The sequence below is a fragment of the Curcuma longa genome, chromosome 12 (genome assembly GCF_044706935.1).
Source record: "Curcuma longa cultivar G26 ecotype Majalengka, Jawa Barat chromosome 12, ITB_CL_G26_1.1, whole genome shotgun sequence".
Classification (NCBI taxonomy): domain Eukaryota; kingdom Viridiplantae; phylum Streptophyta; class Magnoliopsida; order Zingiberales; family Zingiberaceae; genus Curcuma; species Curcuma longa.
The window spans coordinates 7202483-7222949 of record NC_133872.1 but is presented as its reverse complement, the minus strand read 5'-3'; the positions used below and the strand labels follow the sequence as shown (position 1 = coordinate 7222949).

The 20467-nt window shown below is 37.6% G+C and overlaps 3 protein-coding genes across 5 annotated transcripts; 2 read left to right on the top strand and 1 right to left on the bottom strand.

The window, feature by feature from the left end:
• Nucleotides 1-420: 420 nt before the first annotated feature.
• LOC141843533 (uncharacterized) lies at nt 421-4177 on the bottom strand. Of its 3 annotated transcripts, XM_074731590.1 has the most exons (6): nt 4031-4107; nt 3888-3930; nt 3795-3851; nt 3561-3661; nt 3315-3459; nt 421-881 (listed from the first exon to the last, which is right to left on the bottom strand). In XM_074731590.1, the coding sequence occupies exons 4-6, from the start codon at nt 3593-3595 to the stop codon at nt 615-617; spliced, it is 447 nt and encodes a 148-aa protein (XP_074587691.1). In that variant the 5' UTR covers nt 3596-3661; nt 3795-3851; nt 3888-3930; nt 4031-4107; the 3' UTR covers nt 421-614. The 3 variants fall into 3 exon arrangements, with proteins under 3 accessions (XP_074587691.1, XP_074587690.1, XP_074587689.1); XM_074731589.1 differs by lacking the exons at nt 3795-3851; nt 3888-3930 and having other exon boundaries at nt 4031-4177; XM_074731588.1 differs by lacking the exons at nt 3795-3851; nt 3888-3930 and having other exon boundaries at nt 3561-3602; nt 4031-4177.
• A 5324-nt stretch (nt 4178-9501) lies between these two features.
• On the top strand, nt 9502-10467 carry LOC141843692 (uncharacterized). The gene has a single exon (XM_074731744.1). The coding sequence runs from the start codon at nt 9534-9536 to the stop codon at nt 10365-10367; it is 834 nt and encodes a 277-aa protein (XP_074587845.1). The 5' UTR covers nt 9502-9533; the 3' UTR covers nt 10368-10467.
• A 4714-nt stretch (nt 10468-15181) lies between these two features.
• LOC141842717 (uncharacterized) lies at nt 15182-16062 on the top strand. The gene is made up of 2 exons (XM_074730743.1): nt 15182-15374; nt 15411-16062. The coding sequence occupies exons 1-2, from the start codon at nt 15183-15185 to the stop codon at nt 16053-16055; spliced, it is 837 nt and encodes a 278-aa protein (XP_074586844.1). The 5' UTR covers nt 15182; the 3' UTR covers nt 16056-16062.
• The last annotated feature ends 4405 nt before the right edge of the window (nt 16063-20467 follow it).

The following is a 20467-nucleotide window of genomic DNA, read 5'->3' as shown; positions in this document are numbered from 1 at the left end:
TTCATTCCTCTCTTGCTGTCGCTCGACATCTCATTCCTCTCTTCCAATGCCGAAGAGTATATCTCTCTACAAAGGCAGTAACTGCAAGAACATCTCCAACAACATCGCTATCTTACTAAGCAATGCTTCCTGAAGCATCCCTTCTTGAAGATGTTGTATCGTTATCTTCGATTCGTTTTGAGAAAGTTACACTTTGTGTATCAGTTGGACCTAAACCTTTTTGTTTGAAATCGAAGCTGGGTTGCAAAAATGGAGAAGAATGAGCACCCATGTAGTGTCTTCGGTTTCAAACAAAGAGGTTTAGGTCCAACTGATTTACAAGTGTAATTTTCTCAAAGCGAATTGAAGATAAAGATACAACATCTTCAGGAGGGGATGCTTCAGGAAGCATTGATGCAGGAAACTTCTGAAGAACAAATAGCAGTAACCATTTTAAATGCTACAAGAAGAATTTTTACATTGCTGTAGATTTTGACTAGAAAGATTCAAGTTAGAAAAGGAATATCGCACCTTATTCCGGGGTAGTTTGAAAATTCAGCAAGAAAGTAGAAGCGGAAATCGATCTAGACCAGCAGTGATCCATCTTTTTGTTGTACATTCTTTGTCTAACAACTTCACTCGATGTCAAAGCCCTTCTCTTGCAGCTCCTGAATGACTTCATTCCTCATTCGAAACCACAGCTTTTGAGCTTCTTGTTCAAATTTTTGAGATTGCAGTTGTTTTTGCAGGGTTTCAGTATCGTTGTCACTGTCTATAAACCCTTTGGGTCCGATGGTTGTGCCAATGGCTCCACCACTTTTTACGAACTCATCGAATGCCTCTTTGTCACCGGGATACGGATACCTTATGCGCTCGTAGAGGTGAGCCATCTCTCTCTCTTCCTGCACATGAAACAAATAGACATTTTATTTTCTGCTGTTTGCAATGAAGATGAATGAACACAAAAATATAGTGACATAACGAAAGAGATCGTATATTCTTTCAACATATTATCAAGCCTATAATATTCAATCTTCTAACGCGTGCAAAGACTTTGGTTCTTTCGGAGAAAGTGGAGTAAATATTATGCAAATGCATCAAAACTGTTAGAATGCCTTTTATACCACTTGTTAAGACGGGTGATTACAACTACTCTAGCATTGACTACTAGAAGATAATCCATGATAGAGTAGCACAAGTCTACTCTACAAAGATAATCCAAATTTATGTAATATAAGAGCCAAAAAACAATGAAATCGGACAAATAATTGTCTACCACTTGTATAAGAAATCGCTTGGTTCTCCCAAGATGCATCCCTCAATACCAATAGTGAAAACAAAAAATCTCACCTTTAGCACTTTCCAAAAAGCAAAAGCTCACCTAAAATATTGTTCTGTGTTGGTGGACATGGATGAAATTTATTGTTCTACTGACCAACCAACATGCAATAACTGTCGAAACCACCGAAACAATTATTCCTCAATGGTTTTGTTTCTTTCTTCCGTGAGCAGCCAGGGCGACAGTCAAAACACCATAATGAGGGCATGAAAGATGGGTTGCTGGCACAAACGATGAAATGACACAACTGCAAACAAAGAAACAACACTGAGCATGAAAATTTTCTTGCAATCGATCTAGCTTCGACTAATGACGTCAGGATAGAGGAATGAATCCAACTTAAACTTGAGCGGATTTATGAAACGACTTCAACTTCTCCAACATGATTTGTGGAATAGTGAAACAAAGAGATTGAGTAGGGATTTTTCATAAATGTTATCCCTCCTCTTCCCCCCTTTCCTCCTCTTCCTCAACTTCTTTCTCCTTTTCCTTGGTTCCTCCAACAAGATTTATTGGCACGCCCTGGTATGTTCTAGTGTGGGATCGTTACTTTGGCTTTGAATAACATTTCAAGCCTTAATTCCATTTGATAGTCTAGGTGATCCTCTAAAATGATCCTGCTCCTCTCTACTTGGCCTACCACTGCACAAGCTAAAGCCATTCAACATCTCTCACTTTACACTAAGTTTGTATGCAGCTACTATAACTAATGAGACTGCACGACCATGGGGAGGGATCCCCTAAATCTTTTTACTCGCAAACCATTAATAGATTTTTTGAGATATGGTGATTAAGATACACTGTGCTACTTAAGCGCTTTACACTTGTTGATCATCACATCTTCCCTAGGGATGTCATTAACAATACGTACTTCTCTGCAAATTTCCATATGAATTTGTTTAACATAAGCCACCATTAAAACTATACTATCTACCCTATAATTGTACTCCTTTGGATCTAATGAGAGCAGTGAAGTCAAATTCTTCCTTATCTTTATAACAAAAGTGTGAAGGGGAGTTTGGTATAACGGTAAAGTTGATGTCATGTGACCTCAAGGTAACGGATTCAAGTTCGGAAATAATCTCTTGCAAAGCAGGGTAAGGTTGCGTACAATAGACTTTTCCCTAGGACCATGCATTTTGAATAGGGCAAAAATCAAAAGGGTGCCCCAAATTATTGGGCACCCCTTTTTTTAAAAAAAGTCAAAAGGGTGCCTCATAAGCTATTTTATCCCCCCCTTATTCCAATGTTGTTGTAACAGCTACCGGTAACTACTACAACGTGTAGAAGTTACTGAATAGCTACTACAACATGTAGAAATTGCCGGGTAGCTGCTACAACATTGTTCTTTATTTCTAGCACTACTACGACTAGCTGCTACAATGTGTAAAAGTTATTCTGTAGCTGCTACAACATGTAACACCTAATACAATACTATTGTAGTGTTCTAGTAGCTATTTAGTAGTTTCTTTAACTATTTTAAAGTAATTTTGATTAATTTAAAATGATTTTGATGAAGTTTAAATTATTTTGATCAAATTAATAAAAAAAGTATTTTGATATAATAATGTTTAAAGTTTAATAATTTAGTGTTCAAGAGTTTAGGATTTAGCCACAAGTGTGAAGCAGCTACTAGTAGCTGCTACAATATGTAACAATTACTCGGTAACTACTACAACATAAAAAATTATCTATTTCACTTTAATCAAACTAAACCGTAAACTCCAAATCCTAAACACATTGTAGCAGCTATAAAGTAACTTCTACACATTGTAGCAACTACTAGTAGTTGCTACAACAATATTGAAATAAGAGGTATTCTATAAATAAAACATCTAATGGGGCACCCTTTTAGTTTTTTTTTTTTAAAAGGCGCCCTTTTGACGATTTGTATAAGTTGCGGCGCCTTTTTGATTTTTTTCCCCCTTTTGAATAATCATGAACACAAGCAAACTTTCATGTCGGGAAATAAATTTCGAGAAAAGAAGTATTTCACCTTTGGCCGTATCTGAATATTCCACCAACCAAATACATTAGTTTCATTACACCACCAAGCAAGACCAAAGATAGCATAGGTGCAGAGCAAAGCTTTCCCCATCTGCTTCACGAAGTAGATGTCCCCCTTTTCAAACCCTAATTTCCTGAAGGCGCACAGCACAGCGTTGTTGAAGTACCAGCAATCCAAGCAATAAACAACAATGCACCCATCAAAACTGCATAAATTTGCATGAAAATCACTTACTTGATAAGTTTCCGAACGTCGAATGCCCTAGCCATCAGGGACCTGAGGTCAAATTTCCAACACCACTCACTGAGCCATTTAACCGAACAATTGGAAGGCGCCTAGTCAAACATATAAACAAACAAACAAAAACACCAGGAACGCGAACGCAAATCATGAGACAGAAACATATGCAAATTGTGAAGTCAATTTAGAACAATTCTAAAGAGAAAAAAAGGAAGTTTGATGTACGACCTGAGGCCAAATTTCCAACACCTTCAGTGAGCCATTTAACCGAACAATTGGAAGGCGCGTAATCAAACAAATAAACAAACAAACAAACAAACAAAAACACCAGGAACGCGAACGCAAATCGTTTGACAGAACAATTCTAAAGAGGAAAAAAAGGAAGTTTGAGATAAGACCGCCATGAAAGATGCAAATTTGGGGATGAACGTAGAGTGAGAAGGAGAAAAGAGATGAAGACTCACTCAGTGGAAGTCCGGCGGATCAGAAGGGGCGTCGCTTCTCGTGGCTTCCAGGAGAGGAGCAGCAACGCCGCAGTTACCTAGCGAGGGCGGTGGCTTAGACCAAACCGGAGACCGCGGCTCGAGAGGCGGACGACGGAGCGGACCAACCCGTCGATTCGACCGGACGGACATTTCAGATGAATTACGGATTAGATCAATTGACGAATCTATAAAAAAAATATAAAAATATAAAAAATATTTAAAATTTTAAATTTAAATTACACTTAAATAAAGTAAATTAAAAATTTTAAATTTAGATTGTGATTTAAATGGATCAAGTTATTAGTTTAATAAATTTTCTCCATCACAAATTAATTCATGCAAATCATGGATCTAGATCAATTAACTCATCTAAATTTATTTTAAAATAGATAGATAAAATTTTAATTCCACTCACTTAAATTAATTGAGAATTACTGCTATTTGGGTTGGTGTAAATTATAAATTATATTATTAAATTTATTCATAATTCGAATTTAGCTGTTTTTAATTTTATTTTATTTTATTAAATTTGATCAGAGCTTAAATTTTTTATCAAGGCTTAACTAATCATTATAATTACTTAAACATATATATAACTTATAAATTTTATATATTTAAATAAAACATATCGTTTTGATTTTTGTAAGTTAGGATTTTATTTAGGATATACCTGTTTGGTTATTTTTAGATGACTTTTAATTATTGAATAAATTTTTTTCGATAAAAACTTAGAGACAACGATAATTTTTCTTCGTTTTCGGTTTCTCATGTTTATTTCTTCTATAATTTTCTCTAATCTTCCATCTCTAAAATAATCATTATTCGATTCGGCGTCAAACTATTTTATAACGATGCTAAAATATATAGTCAAATTAGATCAAGATCACAAAAAATAATGAATAGGAATTTTGTTTAACCAACTTTCGATAGAGGAAACAATCCAACAAAATGTAATTTCGCTCAGGTCAAGTGGTTTAGTATCGTCGACCCCACAACTCAGACAAGTAAATCAGGTACAGAGTAGAGTCTCATATATAAGGTAGGGCATATTCCAAGATAATAAAATCATCTCAACAAACAAAAGCTCTATCCCTCTCTCTCTCTCCTTCAATTTATCCTGAAAAATAAGAATTTATATGCATATTTGACATTCAGAAGAAAGCACACTAATGCAAATATTTCAAAACTATTGATATTCGAGCTAGGTTCGAAATGGAATTCTAGCTCGAGCTCGGTTCAAAATGAAATTCAAGCACGAGATCAATTCAAGTTATTCAAATCTTGATTCAAGCAAAATTAAACTACAGCTTGAACATGTTCGAGTGCAAGTTCTATTAATCGAGTTCAGTCAGACACAAGTAGACATGGGCATCATCCCTACTCTCCCAGGTTATCTTCGCCACTTTCCCATGTTCTCTCCCCCACCTCTCCATGATCTCCACGGATACCTCACACTTATAAAAGGTCAAGTATATGCTCCGATCAAGGAGGGGCTCTCAAATTCAATCTCTCGTATTACTTTGTCCCTTTTCATCGAAATACTATGATGACTTAGGCATTGGAGTGGTTTCGCAAGGGCAATTCTCGGCAAGCGCTTTGATGTTTGTTATTCTCCATAGATTCGGCTCCACCACGAAAAGAAAGCGAAGAGAAGGCTTCGACATCATCGCTCCTTGTTGCGGGAAGGATTTCTACTGTTGCGTCATCGTTGTGAGATTTCCAGACAGCAATAGTTAACTTTAGCGGATGTCTAAAATAGCTACAAAGTATAAACAATATAGAAAGGAGATATTCCAATGATGGTCCTAAAGAAAGAATTTGCTTGTAGTTTATTCTTAGGTTGTGGAAGGCCACATGGGTGGGCTTGATCCATAAGGTGGGCTTATACTTAGATTAACACACACAATTAATTATCATTAAAGAAATTAAATCTCAATTAAGTGATCAAATGTTTGTGGCATTAAAGGGGTTTAGATATTGGATATGGATTCAATGTATAGATGTAATAATATGATTCGTTAATATTAATGCGTTGTTAAAGGGTTATAGGTTTTATGGTGGATAATTCCTGCAGGATGGGTTTGATATAAGAAAAGAATAGTTCACTCAATTTGGGCATCTTGACTTTGATCTTTTTCTTGCTTGGACTCTTCTCCATTGAGACCAAGATATGGATTGTTGTTTGATCCCTGCAGAAGACTTCCGCTGCATTTCAAGAATCCTTCCAATGACAAGTAAGAATCAATAGCTTCCGCGTTGGATTCAAGTTAGCTTTCATTGTGGTCTCGAGATCAATAAGTCACCTCAACTGCTCTTGAGTCTCTAGGCCGACTTCTTGGCTTGGGGCGAGGATGCTTGGCTGAAGACCGATTTGGTCAATTCCAGGGGAGGGCTATCTTGCTGGTGGTGTTGTATGACTCGACTGATCTCCTCGATGAGCCTATGACATGACTAGATGGAATGACCACACACCTGATGGAAAGCGTAGAAAGGTCTCAACGCCTGGACGGGTTGTCTACTCTAATATCCTCGAGGCCCAATTGGCAAGGGATTCTCTTCCAATGCTTGAACAATTGTTTCTCCCCTAGCCTTGATCGTTGCATAGTTGAGGAGTTCCCTCGGGACTCCATTCCGAGGAGTCAGATGAGGGACCTTTCTCTCAGGTCGACGAGAGATAGTCCAAATATTTCAACATCATTTTTCATGGTGCGTTGGGCCCTCTTCCAAGAAGGTCATTGTAATTGACAGGGGCTTCTTTGCTAGAGATTTGAAAAAATCCCCCTCTGGCAACCCTTGAGAGAAAGCACTAATAGGATCTCAAAAGTGGCAATAGATACATCTAACGCAGTGCGATTGAAACGTTGGATGTACTCCCTCATGGTTTCCCCGCTTTGTTGCTTTATCGTGAAAAGACTAAGAGAAGTCTTGTGGTAACACTTATAATTGGCAAAATGGTGTAGAAACATGGTACTAAATTCCTCGAAAGATCGAATAGAGTCCAACTTTAGTCAGTTAAACCACCACTGCGTCAACCCCGCTAGGGTTGTCAGGAAGACCCGACACTTCACTCCATCAGTGTAGTAGTGTAGGAGGGAGGATTTTTCGAATCAACACAAGTGATCCTCCAAGTTCAAGGATCCTATATACTCACCAATTTGCAGCAACTAAAAATGACTCGACAATCCCTCAGACAGGATACCTTGTGAGAATGGGATCGATGTGCTGCCAAGTCTCCCTTTCTTTTTTCTCTCTTGTCAGAATGTGATTTCCTCGAGGCAGTTCTCGGATTATTGACTCTTGAGATTGCTCTTTTCATTGGACCTATATTGCTCTGGGTACCTCTGAGGGGGAAGGATTCAATAAAAATTATCATCGCAAGAGCTTCTCCACATTAGCTGTTATGATTCAACTCAAATTCCCTATCATTAAGGTAGGAACCGCCAAGTCAAGCATAATAGCATGATTCCTTTCCTTAGAAGTAGTCTCTTGCTCTCCTTGATTTCTTCGAGTGTCTCTCATCTCAACGTCTCAGCTCAGAATTCTCATATACGATACCAATATGATCCGACCGAGATCAGGGGATGGATTGATTCCTTGGTGTATCCTTAGTCGAGTTCTTTAGTTCAAAAGCAGTTTGATCTTAGCTCAGTCGTGGATCTAACTGGTTAGACTTAACTCACATATGAACCAAGCTAATTCAAATTGAGTTCGATCATAAGTCAGCTGACTTAATCCGAGTTCAATCATAAGTTAATTGACTTCTCTCGAGCTCACTATTGAGCTCGGCCAACCTGACTCTAAGTTGACAAGTCTTGGATCTACCAAATGGACCCTATTATTGTTGGTGCAATAAGCACTAGATCTTATTTAAAGTTTCGATGTTTGACAATACACTAAGGTCTGGTCAGTTTGACCAAGGATTGATCCAAACAGGACATGATGTTTGGATGTGTGAGTGAAGTCTAGTCAGACTAGATGATTAGCAAGAAGTCCTAGTCAGTTAGACTAGGCAGTGGAAGTTCTGATCTGGAAGATTGGGCAAGGAAAAATCCTAGTTGTAGGCTAGGCCCTTAAAGTTCTAGTTGTAGGCTAGGCAAAGGAAAGTTTTGGTTTGGAGGATTGGACAAAAGTCTTAACAGGTCGAGTGCACCAGGTGCAAGTCCATGCAGTGTCGAAGGACCGGGAAACATGATTAAAGTTCAATCGAGTATGATCAGGAGGACCAGAGGGTTGATGAAGTCTGAGCGGTCTGGAGAACCGAGTCATAGCAGCAAAGTCCTGGGGGCCAAGGACAATGGCTAAGCGGGAAGTCCAATAAGTCTGGAGGACTTGTTGGCAAAACTTCTCCCGAGTGGAGTGGATAAGGGTGCGTTCCCGGAGTGGAACGGTATGTGTCAGACTAACCCAGGATTTCGGTAGAAATTCGAAGTTAAACCCACAGGGTAAGGCTTAGATTGTTTGTATGTTTGCATGCTTGTCTTGCAGGAACCAGGGGCTTGAAGCAAGATGGAGAAATCATAAGTGGAGCAAACAAAGACAGTCAAACCAAACTCAGTCTTGGATCCAATCGACTGGAACTGGAATCCAATCGGTCGACTGGAAGGTAAATCCAGTCGATTGGAGATCGGATAATCACAACGAAAAGATAAATTTTATCAAGATCTTCCACGTCAACTTGGAGTCGACCGGAATAGATATTCTAGTCGACCTGAAGGCCAAGTCAGCCGCGGAGAAAGAGGATCACGGTCTACGTGGGGTCGACCTGAGATGCATTCCAATCGACCGGAAGATGCTATAAAAGAAGGATGAACGTGCACAATCAGAACAATCAATTACAAGTCTTCCTCTCTTTCTAGTGGTGGTTCGGAACATGAACGGGGCCAGACGCTTGCAATCGAGGAAGATTCAAGAGGAGTGCACGATGCTCAGAACTTCCAGATCGGCAAAAGTGATTGGTTTTTATTTCAGTCTTACTTTCTGTTCTTTAATTACTTGTTATTCTTTATTGGACTGTAAGACCGTTTTCTCCGCCTCCGAACAACGTTTGGAAAGGAGACCACTAATGGACGAGCGTCTCTCGTACATAGGCCTTAGACGTATTAATCCTATGGAGTTATGAATCAAGTAAATCCGGATGTCCCTACATCTTTAACTAATATTTCGCTGCTTAGTACTTTCATAAAAACGAATTAATGAAAAAGCGAAGAATATATTATTCACCCCCTATAACTCTACAATTATCTCCGTCACATCACTCTTCGAATCAAACAAACTTTAAAGAAGTCAAAGTCAATCTAAACGTGACCTAACTAATTTTAACCACACTTGCTTAGAAAATACACTTCCGTTGACTTTAAAGAAGTCAAGCTCAATCTAATCATTAAAATAATAAATAAGCATATTAATTAATGATTTGATGATCACCGGCTAATATCCAAACGCAACTTACACCTACTCGAAATCCCTCTTTCTTTAGAATTACATGAACTCGAAGATGGAGAGACTGGTTTGGGTGGCGAAGAACTCCTTCCTGATCATCGGCATGGCTGCCTGGCTCCTCATCCCCTCCTCCCTCGACCTCCTCCTCCTGCTCCACCGCTACAGCTTCCTCATCCCCTTGGCGCTCTGGCTCTGGCTTTGGCTCTGCAAGAAGGAAGTCGCCGGAAGCAACAACGGCGCTGTAGTTGTTCCTCAAGCTACTCCGGCGCCGCCGGTGGCCTCCTCGGTGGAGAACTTCTACGACTTCCTGTTCTTCAAGCCGCAAGAGGAGCAGCAGCAGCAGCAGCATCGAGAGTACTGCGATGTGGATGAGCCGTCGGCGGCCTCGCCAGGGCCGGCGTGGTGGCTCAGCGAGCCTGGGTTAATGGTGGGGAAGGAGGCTGCGGCGGCGGAGTTCTCGTGGGATGGAGTGGTTGACTCGAAGGCATGGAAGGGTGCTGATGTTGCGCCTTCGGCGCCGCCCATCGCCACCGCCTACTCCGCGTCCTTCTTCCCCTTCGACGAGTTCTGCGGCCCTCCTTTGCCGAGCAAGGCGGAGGGCGGATGGGAGCATAACAAGTCGATGGAGGAGACGTGGAAGGCCATCTGCGTGATGAAGGAGGAGGAGGAGGAGGGGAGGAGGAGGACGGTGAAGGAGGAGGAAGCAGGCGGCGGGAGGAGGAAAAGGGAAGTTCCGGCGGTGAAGAAGGACGAGCTTTTCCGGCGAGTGGATCAGCGCCATCTTTTCGAATTCGACCTCCAGCGAGAGGAGTCGCCGGTGCGACGCCCGCGCGTCGCCGTGGAATTGGACTGGCGCCACCATCTTCCTCGGCCGTAGCACAAACGACGCGTACGTTCTACAATTTCTTTCTTCGTCAAACAATTATTTTTATTTCAAGCAAAAAATAATAATAAAAGGGCCCCACCTTATTATTTTAGCATTCATTTTATCAAAAAAAAAAAATAATATCAAAATAATATTATATATATTTTTATATTAGAAATACTTTTATTTTAATATTTTTGTAATAGCTATGTAAAAGTAGTTGCTATATGTAATAAATTAAATTACTTTTCTTTTTAATTAAATTTAGTAAACAATTATAAATATGATATTTTTATATAAAAATTCTTTACTAATTTGATTAAAATGCCATTAACATGCTATTTACTACTTAATTACAATTTTGTAGTAGTCATTATATAAGTATTACAACTATTTAATAGCACGTAACAAATTTAAAGAGCTTTTCACCATGTTTTATCAAGTTTAAATAAATTTAATCAAATTAATAAAGAGTTATTTTATATATAATATTTTTATTAAATTAAATCAATATATATATATATATATATAAGAAATACCTTCTTGATCAATTCAAATAATTTAGGATGTTTTTTTTTAATTTTGCCCTTTGAGTTACACTTATTTTGTTGAAAGTTTTCATTTTTATTTTATTTTTTCCTTTTCCTTTTAATTTAATTTAATTTTTTTTTGCAGGCATGTATTCTCGCATCAAATCTTTTATACGGCTGTTCTATGTGATACTTGAAATACTCCTTCGTGCTCACCCTTAAAACAATGTTGTTTTCCTTTTATACGGTTGTTCTTCGCAGACTTCATTTCCTATCGCATTTAATCTTCTAGATTAGAACGCTCAAATGGATCAGTTCATGACCGAATCGATTAATTTATTAAAAACTCATCGTATAACGAGATGGGCAGGACGGGCCAACCCACCAACTTAATGGATTAGAAAATTTTCAACTCAACCCAATCCAAGACAGATTATGACGTATACGGGTCAACTCACAAATCTATCAAATAAAAAATAAAAAAAATTAAAAATTTTAAATTTGGATTACAATTTAAATTGATGTTGAAATTTTTAAATCTAAATTATAATTTAGACGGATTAACCAATTCATTGAGTTTTTTACTTGAATTTTAAAATTTAAAATAAATAAATAAACTTTCTCAACATGCAGAGCAACCTAAATCCGCCACGGACCATTCCACATGGGTCGTGGGCCTAGGCGGGTAGAGATGTCAACGGTCAAACCATGACGGGGATGTCAATCCAGTAAAAACTCATCATACGACGAGACGGGGCGGGCCGACCTATCAGCTTGGCGAGTTGGAAAATCTTCAATCCAACCCAACCCAAGGCGAGTTGCGGGTTACGCCGGCCAAGCTATGTGTTTGTCAAAAAAATTAAAAAATATTAAAAATTTTAAATTTGAATTATAATTTAAATTGATCAAATTAAAATTTGTAAGCTTGAATTATAATTTAGACGGATCAAATCCATTAATATATTGAGTTTTATATTTTAATTTTAGTCCCCGGGGCAATGGTGCCGCGGTAGAACATCCAGGTTGTCACCCAGACATTTGCGGTTCAATCCCCAGCTACAGCGTATTTGCAGGAATTTTCCTCTAAATGGAGAGCGCAATCAAAGGATGATGGGCGTCTGAGTTGGCTGCTGCGTGCACTTCCTAATTTACATTTGGGGCCGATGGGAAACTTCTGTGGGGTCGGGCCGATCACCCCCAAAGATAGTCAATGAGACTAACTGGTATTTATTTTTTTGTACTTTAATTTTAAAATTTAAAATAAATTAATAAATTTTCTCAACCCGTGGACCAACCTATACGAGTCCCGAGCCTAGATAGGTCAACTTATTTGAACCGATCTTAAAATGGGTTGATAAAATTTTAACCCAATTCGCATAAATTACTTGGCGGGATTAGTTAACCCTGTTAAAACCGATGGATTCAAAATATTTCTACAATGGTATAATATTGTCCACTTTGGGCCTAAACTCTCATGGCTTTATTCTTGGACTCTACCTAAAAGGCCTCATACCAATGGAGATACTTTCCATCCTTTTAATCTCATGATCTTTTCCATGTACTTTAGATGTGGGACTATATTTGCACCCTTGCAACCCAACAATCCCCCCTCAAACAAATGATCACAGGCCCCCCAACGTCGTTTTGATGTCTGAATCCTCGATCCACCAGGACTTTTTTGTCCCTCGGTCCACTCGACCTACTAGGACTTCCCACCTAGCCGCAGCTAGGACTGTTTGCCCCTCGGTCCACCCGACCTACTAGGACTTCTCACCTATTCATAACTAGAATTTTTTGCCCCTCGGTCCACCCGACCTACTAGAACTTCTCACTTGGTGTCTGGTCCTCTTGATTCAGACACGGGAGCACCCACTTCCTTTATTTAAGGTTCAAACCACATGGTTAGATCTGGATCATGGCTCATCTGGCGGTTAGTCCGGTGAAGAGCGGTTTCGCTCTGATACCACTTGTTAAAATCGATGAAATCAAAATATCTCCACAATGGTATGATATTGTCCACTTTGGGTCTAAACCCTCATGGCTTTGTTCTTGAGCTCTACCCAAAAGGCCTCATACCAATGGAGATACTTTCCATCCTTTTAACCCCATGATCTTTTCCATATACTTTAGATGTGAGACTATGTTTGTACCTTGCAACCCAATAAACCTAGCAGGCTTAACCCAAATTGATGGATGGCTATATAGATGAGTCAATCCATATCAATCCATCTTAAAATGGATTAATAAAATTTTAATCTAACCTATCTAAATTATTTAATGGGATGGATCAATCTGATCCCATCCAAATTGACAGTTATATTCCATATAAGAAAATTTATTTATCATAGTAATTAACTTTAACTAAAGGTGGAAGATTATCTCTCTTCTCCTTTTTATTTTGTAAATCAAAAGATGATTTTTAATTATTTATTTTAATTAAATTCGAATATTATTTTAATAATAAATTTTAAAAGAAGAGTGTTATTTAATATTCTACCATTTGTGCATGCATGAAGTCACTCTGTGCGTACGTATCTCACGTAGTGCATGACGTCATCTACCACTTGGAGAACATATTATAATAATTAATAATGCTCATATATAATTAACTTTAAAATTTTTAATTACTTACACAACTTTAAATAATTTTTAAAATTTTTTTAATAATTTTAAATAAGATTTGTAAAAATCTTGATCGAGAAAAACTTGACTTCGAGTCGACTTCATCACTTTCAATCATAGAAAATAATAGTTTCTCTAACTTTGTCCCTTTCATTAGGATCATGTCAAATCATTTGGTTAACAAGATCGGAACTAATTTCGAATAGACGTCTACAACGCTCGTTAACCTAAGCGTGCAAGACCTGAGATTAATTTCTTGCCATATGATGTAAGAGTGGTGGAGTGAATATGAATGCGTTCAATATTTTGAAGTCGCGTTGCTAGGATAAGATCGGCCACTTGAGGCTAGTTTTTTTTAGATTTGAAGTATTATTAACAAACCGCGTTGCAGATGCTGATCAAGAAATCTCGAAATTAAGATGAAGACTGCACTTGAGTTAGGGTTATCACTGAACGACCTCTTTAGACGCTAAGATTGGAACTCTCCCTATATCCCACCTAACCCTAATATTCCTCTATGGAAGGCCACATGGTAAGATACACTTAGGCAGCCACGTGGCAGCTCCACGATCCTGTCATAAATCATTTGGTCAACAAGCATTAAAGTGATGAATAATCATGAAAAGCATGGTGATTTATAAATTTTTAAGTTGATATCAAACTTTATTAATTAATTCATGAAGTTTGTTTTGTTTAGTTTTTCTCTTTTGGCTTTTTATGTACACCATGAATGTGTTACTAAATGACAGTCTAAGTTGTGGTCAGTATCAGAACAAATATTCTCTAAAGAAGTCAAGTTAACAGGAGGTTTTTCTAAACTTGCATCATTTAGCAACTCATCTAAAGTGTCATTAGAGGACTACTTTGGGTAACAAATCAAAACTAGATATGGTCCGAGTAAACAAAGTTATTGAAGTGGACAAGAGTCGAATCTCGATGAAGCCGAGGCAATGCTCTCCTCCATCGTGATCAACTGCAACTTCTTGATTTACCTCTTCACAGATAGTCGTGAATCAGACCGTATGAGACCGCTGAGGTGACAGATTCCTGTTGGGTTGCAAAGGTGCAAACATAGTCCCACATTTAAAACACATAGAAAAGATCATGGATTTAAAAGGATGGAAGATATCTCCATTAGGATGAGGCCTTTTGGGTTGAGTCTAAGAATAAAATCATAAGTGTTTAGGCCCAAAGTGAGACAATATCATACCATTGTGAAGATATTTTGATTTCATCAGTACTAACAAGTGGTATCAAAGCGAGGCCACCGCTCTTCACCAGACTAACCGTCGGAAGAGCCATAATCCAGATCTAACTATATGGATTGAACCTTAAATAAAAGGAAGTGGGTGCTTCCGTGTCTGAACCAAGAGGACCAAACACCAGACAGAAAGTCTTAGTTTGGAGCAAATCCTAGTAGGTCGGGTGGACCTAAAAGTTATGTGTACCCTTTAGCAAATTGTCTTCAAATCAAACAAGCCTTAAAGAAGTCAAGTCAAGAATAAAATCATGGGTTACCTAACCAATTACTTGCCTAGAAAAAATCAAACATTAAATTCCGTTGACTTTGGAGAAGTCAAGGTCAATCTAATAATTAAAATAATAAATAAACATATTAACACTCAAAATCTCTCATCAAAATATATAGATAATCCTTCTTCTTTAGAACTCAGAGATGGAGAGATCGGAAAAACTAGTTTGGGTGGTGAAGAGCTCCTTCTTGATTATCGGCGTAGCTAGTTGGCTCCTCATCCCCTTGCTCCACCGCTACAGCTTCCTCGACCTCCTCCTCCTGCTCCACCGCTACAGCTTCCTCATCCCCTTCGTGCTCTGGCTCTGCAAGAAGGAAGTCGTTGCTCCTCAAGCTGCTCCGGCGCCGCCGGTGGCCTGGCTCTGGAAGAAGGAAGTCGTTGTTCCTCAAGCTGCGCCGGCGCCGCCGGTGGCCTCCTCCGTGGAGACCTTCTACGATTTCCTGTTCTTACAGACGCAAGAGGAGGAGGAGGAGCAGCAGCGCGAGTACTGCGACGTGGATGAGCCGTCGGCGGCCTCGCAAGGGGCTCCGGCGTGGTGGCTCAGCGAGCCTGTGTTAATGGTGGGGAAGGAGGCGGCGGCGGCGGAGGAGTTCTCGTGGGATGGGGTGGTTGACTCGACTGTATGGATGAGCGCTGATGTTGCGCCTTCGGCGCCGCCCATCGCCACCGCCTACTCCGCGTCCTTCTTCGACGAGTGCTGCGGCTCTTCTTTGCCGAGCAAGGCGGAGGGCGGATGGGAAGATAAGTCGATGGAGGAGCTGTGGGAAGCCATCTGCGTGATGAAGGAGGAGAAGAGGAGGAGGAGGAGGACGGTGAAGGAGGAAGAAGCCGGCGGCGGGTGGAGGAAAAGGGAGGTTCCGGCGATGAACAAGGACGAGCTTTTCCAGCAAGCGGATGCGTTCATTAAGAAGCAGCGCCATGTTTTCCAACTCGACCTCCAGCGAGAGGAATCGCCGGTGCCACGGCCGCGCCGCGCCGTGGAATTGGACCGGCGCCGCCAGCTTCCTCCGCCGTAGAACAAACGACGCGTACGTTCTGCAATTTCTTTCTTCGTCAAACAATTATATTATTTCTATTTTAGGCAAAAATAAAAAAAAATAAAAAAAGGGCCCACCTTATCCTTTTAGCACTCATTTTATCCAAAAATAAAAATAAAAATAATATTTTATACTAAAAATACTTTCGTTTTAATTTTATTACAATAACTATAATTCTTTTTAATTTAACTATAATTATGATATTTTTATCTAAAAATCCTTTATTAATATGGTTAAAATTGTATAAATTTAATTAAAATGATTTGAAAATTTTCGTAGTTATTATAATCAACAGCAGTATTAAATAGTTACTATAATATTATAATAACTATTTAAATAGAATCTATTTATTTTATTTAACACGATAGGATAGTTATTGCACAACTATTATAATAATATTAAAATAAAAATATGTGTAAATAAAAAATATATTCAAATATTATTTTAACTACTTTTTATATATACAAGAAATATCTTCTCGACGATTTCGATCATTTAGAATGTTCTTTATTTCGTTGAAAATTTTCATTTTCATTTAATTTCCTTTTAATTTTTATTTTTATTCGCAGGCATGCATTCTCGCATAATAAAGTTACGCGCGCATTGGTGACTGGTAGCCGTATATATATAGATATATATATCGTGCATGGTCGCATGGATGGTTGGTACATGCAACTCTGCGACTTCATACATAAATATGTTTATACATACTTCATGGAAAGCGATCTTGTAGAGAAGAATGGACCAGAATCATAGATTGGTCTTTTTTATATTTAAATTATGAATCGATCGAACGGACTTATATCGAATTAGACTGAATTACACTTTAAAAATAAAAGGGATGAATTTTAATAATTCAAGTAAATTTTTAATTAGTTTATCTAAAATTCAAGCGGCAGCGAACCAAGCCTTGGAGCCGGATGTGGACGCACCGGCACAGCCCGGCCTGGATCTGGCACAGTTCGCGGCGTTGGTTTCGATGAAACACGACGCGGGCACAGTTAGGTCCGGCGATGCCCGGGCCTGGCGACACCATCGGAGGCGCCGCCCGGGCCCAGGGGGAGGAGGAAGAGGAGAGGAGGAGGAGCGGAAGGAGGAAAGGAGAGGAAGAGGTCGCGTCGGGAGGAGGAAGAGGAGAGGAGGCGTCGAGAGAGGAAAAAAAATATTTTACATTTTAAAAAAAAATTTATTTTTAAATATTTATATTAATTTTTTATTTTTAATTACAAAAATAAAAAAATATAATTAATGTAAATAATTAATTCTAGATAGTTTAAATAGGCTTTATTAAAACCTATAAAATTATCTTATTATTTTTTAAAAAATATTTTATTTTTTATTTTTAAATATTTATATTAAATTTTTTTATTTTTAATAAAAAATAAAAAAATATACAACTAATGGAAATAGTTAATTCTAGATTACTGAACCAAAAGATATTTTCCAATTTTCTTTTCTAGAAAATAGAAAATAGCATATCATACCAAACACATTTTTCTACTAGAACTTCTCACCTGGTGTCTGGTCCTCTTGATTCAGACACGGGAGCACCCACTTCCTTTATTTAAGGTTCAAACCACATGGTTAGATCTGGATCATGGCTCATCCGACGGTTAGTCCGGTGAAGAGCGGTTTCACTCTGATACCACTTGTTAAATTCGATGAAATCAAAATATCTCTACAATGGTATGATATTGTCTACTTTGGGTCTAAACCCTCATGGCTTTGTTCTTGAGCTCTACCCAAAAGGCCTCATACCAATGGAGATACTTTCCATCCTTTTAACCCCATGATCTTTTCCATATATTTTAGATGTGAGACTATGTTTGTACCTTGCAACCCAATAAACCTGGCAGGCTTAACCGAAATTGATGGATGGCTATATAGATGAGTCAATCCATATCAACTCATCTTAAAATGGATTAATAAAATTTTAATCTAACCTATCTAAATTATTTAATGGGATGGATCAATCTGATCCCATCCAAATTGACAGTTATATTCCATATAAGAAAATTTATTTATCGTAGTAATTAACTTTAACTAAAGGTGGAAGATTATCTCTCTTCTCCTTTTTATTTTGTAAATCAAAAGATGATTTTTAATTATTTATTTTAATTAAATTCGAATATTATTTTAATAATAAATTTTAAAAGAAGAGTGTTATTTAATATTCTACCATTTGTGCATGCATGAAGTCACTCTTGCGTACGCATCTCAAGTAGTGCATGACGTCATCTACCACTTGGAGAACATATTATAATAATTAATAATGCTCATATATAATTAACTTTAAAATTTTTAATTACTTACACAACTTTAAATAATTTTTAAAATTTTTTTAAATAATTTTAAATAAGATTTGTAAAAATCTTGATCGAGAAAAACTTGACTTCGAGTCGACTTCTGTTCTTGGTTCATCACTTTCAATCATAGAAAATAATAGTTTCTCTAACTTTATCCCTTTCATTAGGATCTTGTCAAATCATTTGGTTAACAATATTCCTCCATCCCATCTAATTTCGAATCTGAGGACATCTACAACGCTCGTTAAAAGAACTAATCCTTCCTTAATCTCTCTCCACATGACGTGGAGGAGTGACCATCATGTGGTAGAGGTGGGTCCCATATATTTTTTTTTTATTTTCCGCGTTGCAAATGCTCTGAGATCAAGATTCGAAATTAAGATGAAGACTGCACTTGAGTTGAGGGTTATCACTGAACGACCTCTTTTATCTAATCTTCCTCCATCCCACCTAACCCTAATATTCCTCTCTGGTAGGCCACATGGTAGTTACATATCAGCCACGTGGCAGCTCCACGATCGCGTCGTGTCCTAAATCATTTGGTCAACAAGCATTAAAGTCATGAATAATCATGAAAAGCATGGTGATTTATAAATTTTTAAGTTGATATCAAACTTTATTAATTAATTCATGAAGTTTGTTTTGTTTAGTTTTTCTCTTTTGGCTTTTATGTACACCATGTATGTGTTACTAAATGACAGTCTAAGTTGTGGTCAGTATCAGAACAAATATTCTCTAAAGAAGTCAAGTTAATAGGAGGTTTTTCTAAATTTGCATCATTAAGCGACTCATCTAAAGCATAGGCCATTAAGCCTATGCCTAGGGCCCCAATTTTATTGGGGCTCATTATTATTATAAAAAATTATTTTAATGAAATTTTTTTTATATCAATCAAGCAACGCATTCGTTTCATTAGATCGCGATGCTTCGATTTTCGCAGGACCACATCACACCTGCATGGCTATGCATATAGAATTTGATGTCGCTTCGTGCATTTGATGCAGTACTGCTCATGCCTGTACGCCTGCATGCCTGAGAATTAATGCATAGCTGAATTGATATTTGATGTATCATTCTAAAAACAATAGTAAGACTAATTAATTTTATATTAATTATAATTATTATATTATTATAAAAATATAAAATTCTATTTATATGTCAATACAAGTAATTTCTTTTTCTTTCATCTTATTTTATATCTTCATTCTCTTAAAAGCTAACAGATCAATACTGTATGCTCAAGAAAGATTAAATAATTTAATATTTTTAGCAATTAAAAAAAATTATTAACAAAACTTGAATATAAAAATTTAATTAATAATTTTACATATCAAAAAACTAGAAAACTAAATTTTATATAAAAATATATTTTTAAATTAATAGGTAGAAAGCTAAATTTTATATAAAAATTTATTTTTAAATTAATATTCTATTTTAAAAAAAAATTTAAACCCACCGTTATTGATCCCAAATCCGAATGAAAAAGGGTGAGAAAAAAATTTTATATTTTAAAAAAATATATTAAAGATATCTAAAAAAATTTTAGCTTAGGGTCTTATGGAATCTTGACACGGCCCTGCATTAGAGGACTACTTTGGGTAACAAATCAAAACTAGATATGGTCCAAGTAAGCATAGTTATTGAAGTGGACAAGAATTGATTCTAAGCGAAGCCGAGGTAATGTTCTCCTCTGTCGTGGCCAACTACAATTTTTCGATTTACTTCTTCACAAATGGTCGTGAATCCGACCATATGGGACCGCTGAGGTGGCATATTCCATTTTTTACTGAAGAGTAAGCAAGTCTGAGTAGAAGAGTAGTATAATTTTGAGGATTCCATATGCCTACTAATCAACACTTATGTGTACCCTTTAACAAATTGTCTTCAAATCAAACAAACCTTAAAGAAGTCAAGGTCAATATAAGGGTTACCTAACCGATTACTTACCTAGAAAAATATATTTCCATTGCCTTTGGAGAAGTCAAGGTCAATCTAATAAATAAACATATTAACACTCAAAATCTCTCATCAAAAATATATATAGATAATCCTTCTCTCTTAAGAATTATGCACATGAACTCAGAG

What these genes read in the sequence shown, in the direction of transcription:
- LOC141843533 (XM_074731589.1), bottom strand. Translation starts at nt 3,595, where the DNA reads ATGGCTAGGGCATTCGACGTTCGGAAACTTATCAA. An exon ending in GACGTTCGGAAACTTATCAA is followed by an intron (nt 3,460 to 3,560) that starts GTAAGTGATTTT and finishes GTGCGCCTTCAG; the next exon opens with GAAATTAGGGTTTGAAAAGG. An exon ending in ATATTCAGATACGGCCAAAG is followed by an intron (nt 882 to 3,314) that starts GTGAAATACTTC and finishes TTTCATGTGCAG; the next exon opens with GAAGAGAGAGAGATGGCTCA.
- LOC141843692 (XM_074731744.1), top strand. Translation starts at nt 9,534, where the DNA reads ATGAACTCGAAGATGGAGAGACTGGTTTGGGTGGCGAAGAACTCCTTC.
- LOC141842717 (XM_074730743.1), top strand. Translation starts at nt 15,183, where the DNA reads ATGGAGAGATCGGAAAAACTAGTTTGGGTGGTGAAGAGCTCCTTCTTG. An exon ending in AAGTCGTTGCTCCTCAAGCT is followed by an intron (nt 15,375 to 15,410) that starts GCTCCGGCGCCG and finishes CTCTGGAAGAAG; the next exon opens with GAAGTCGTTGTTCCTCAAGC.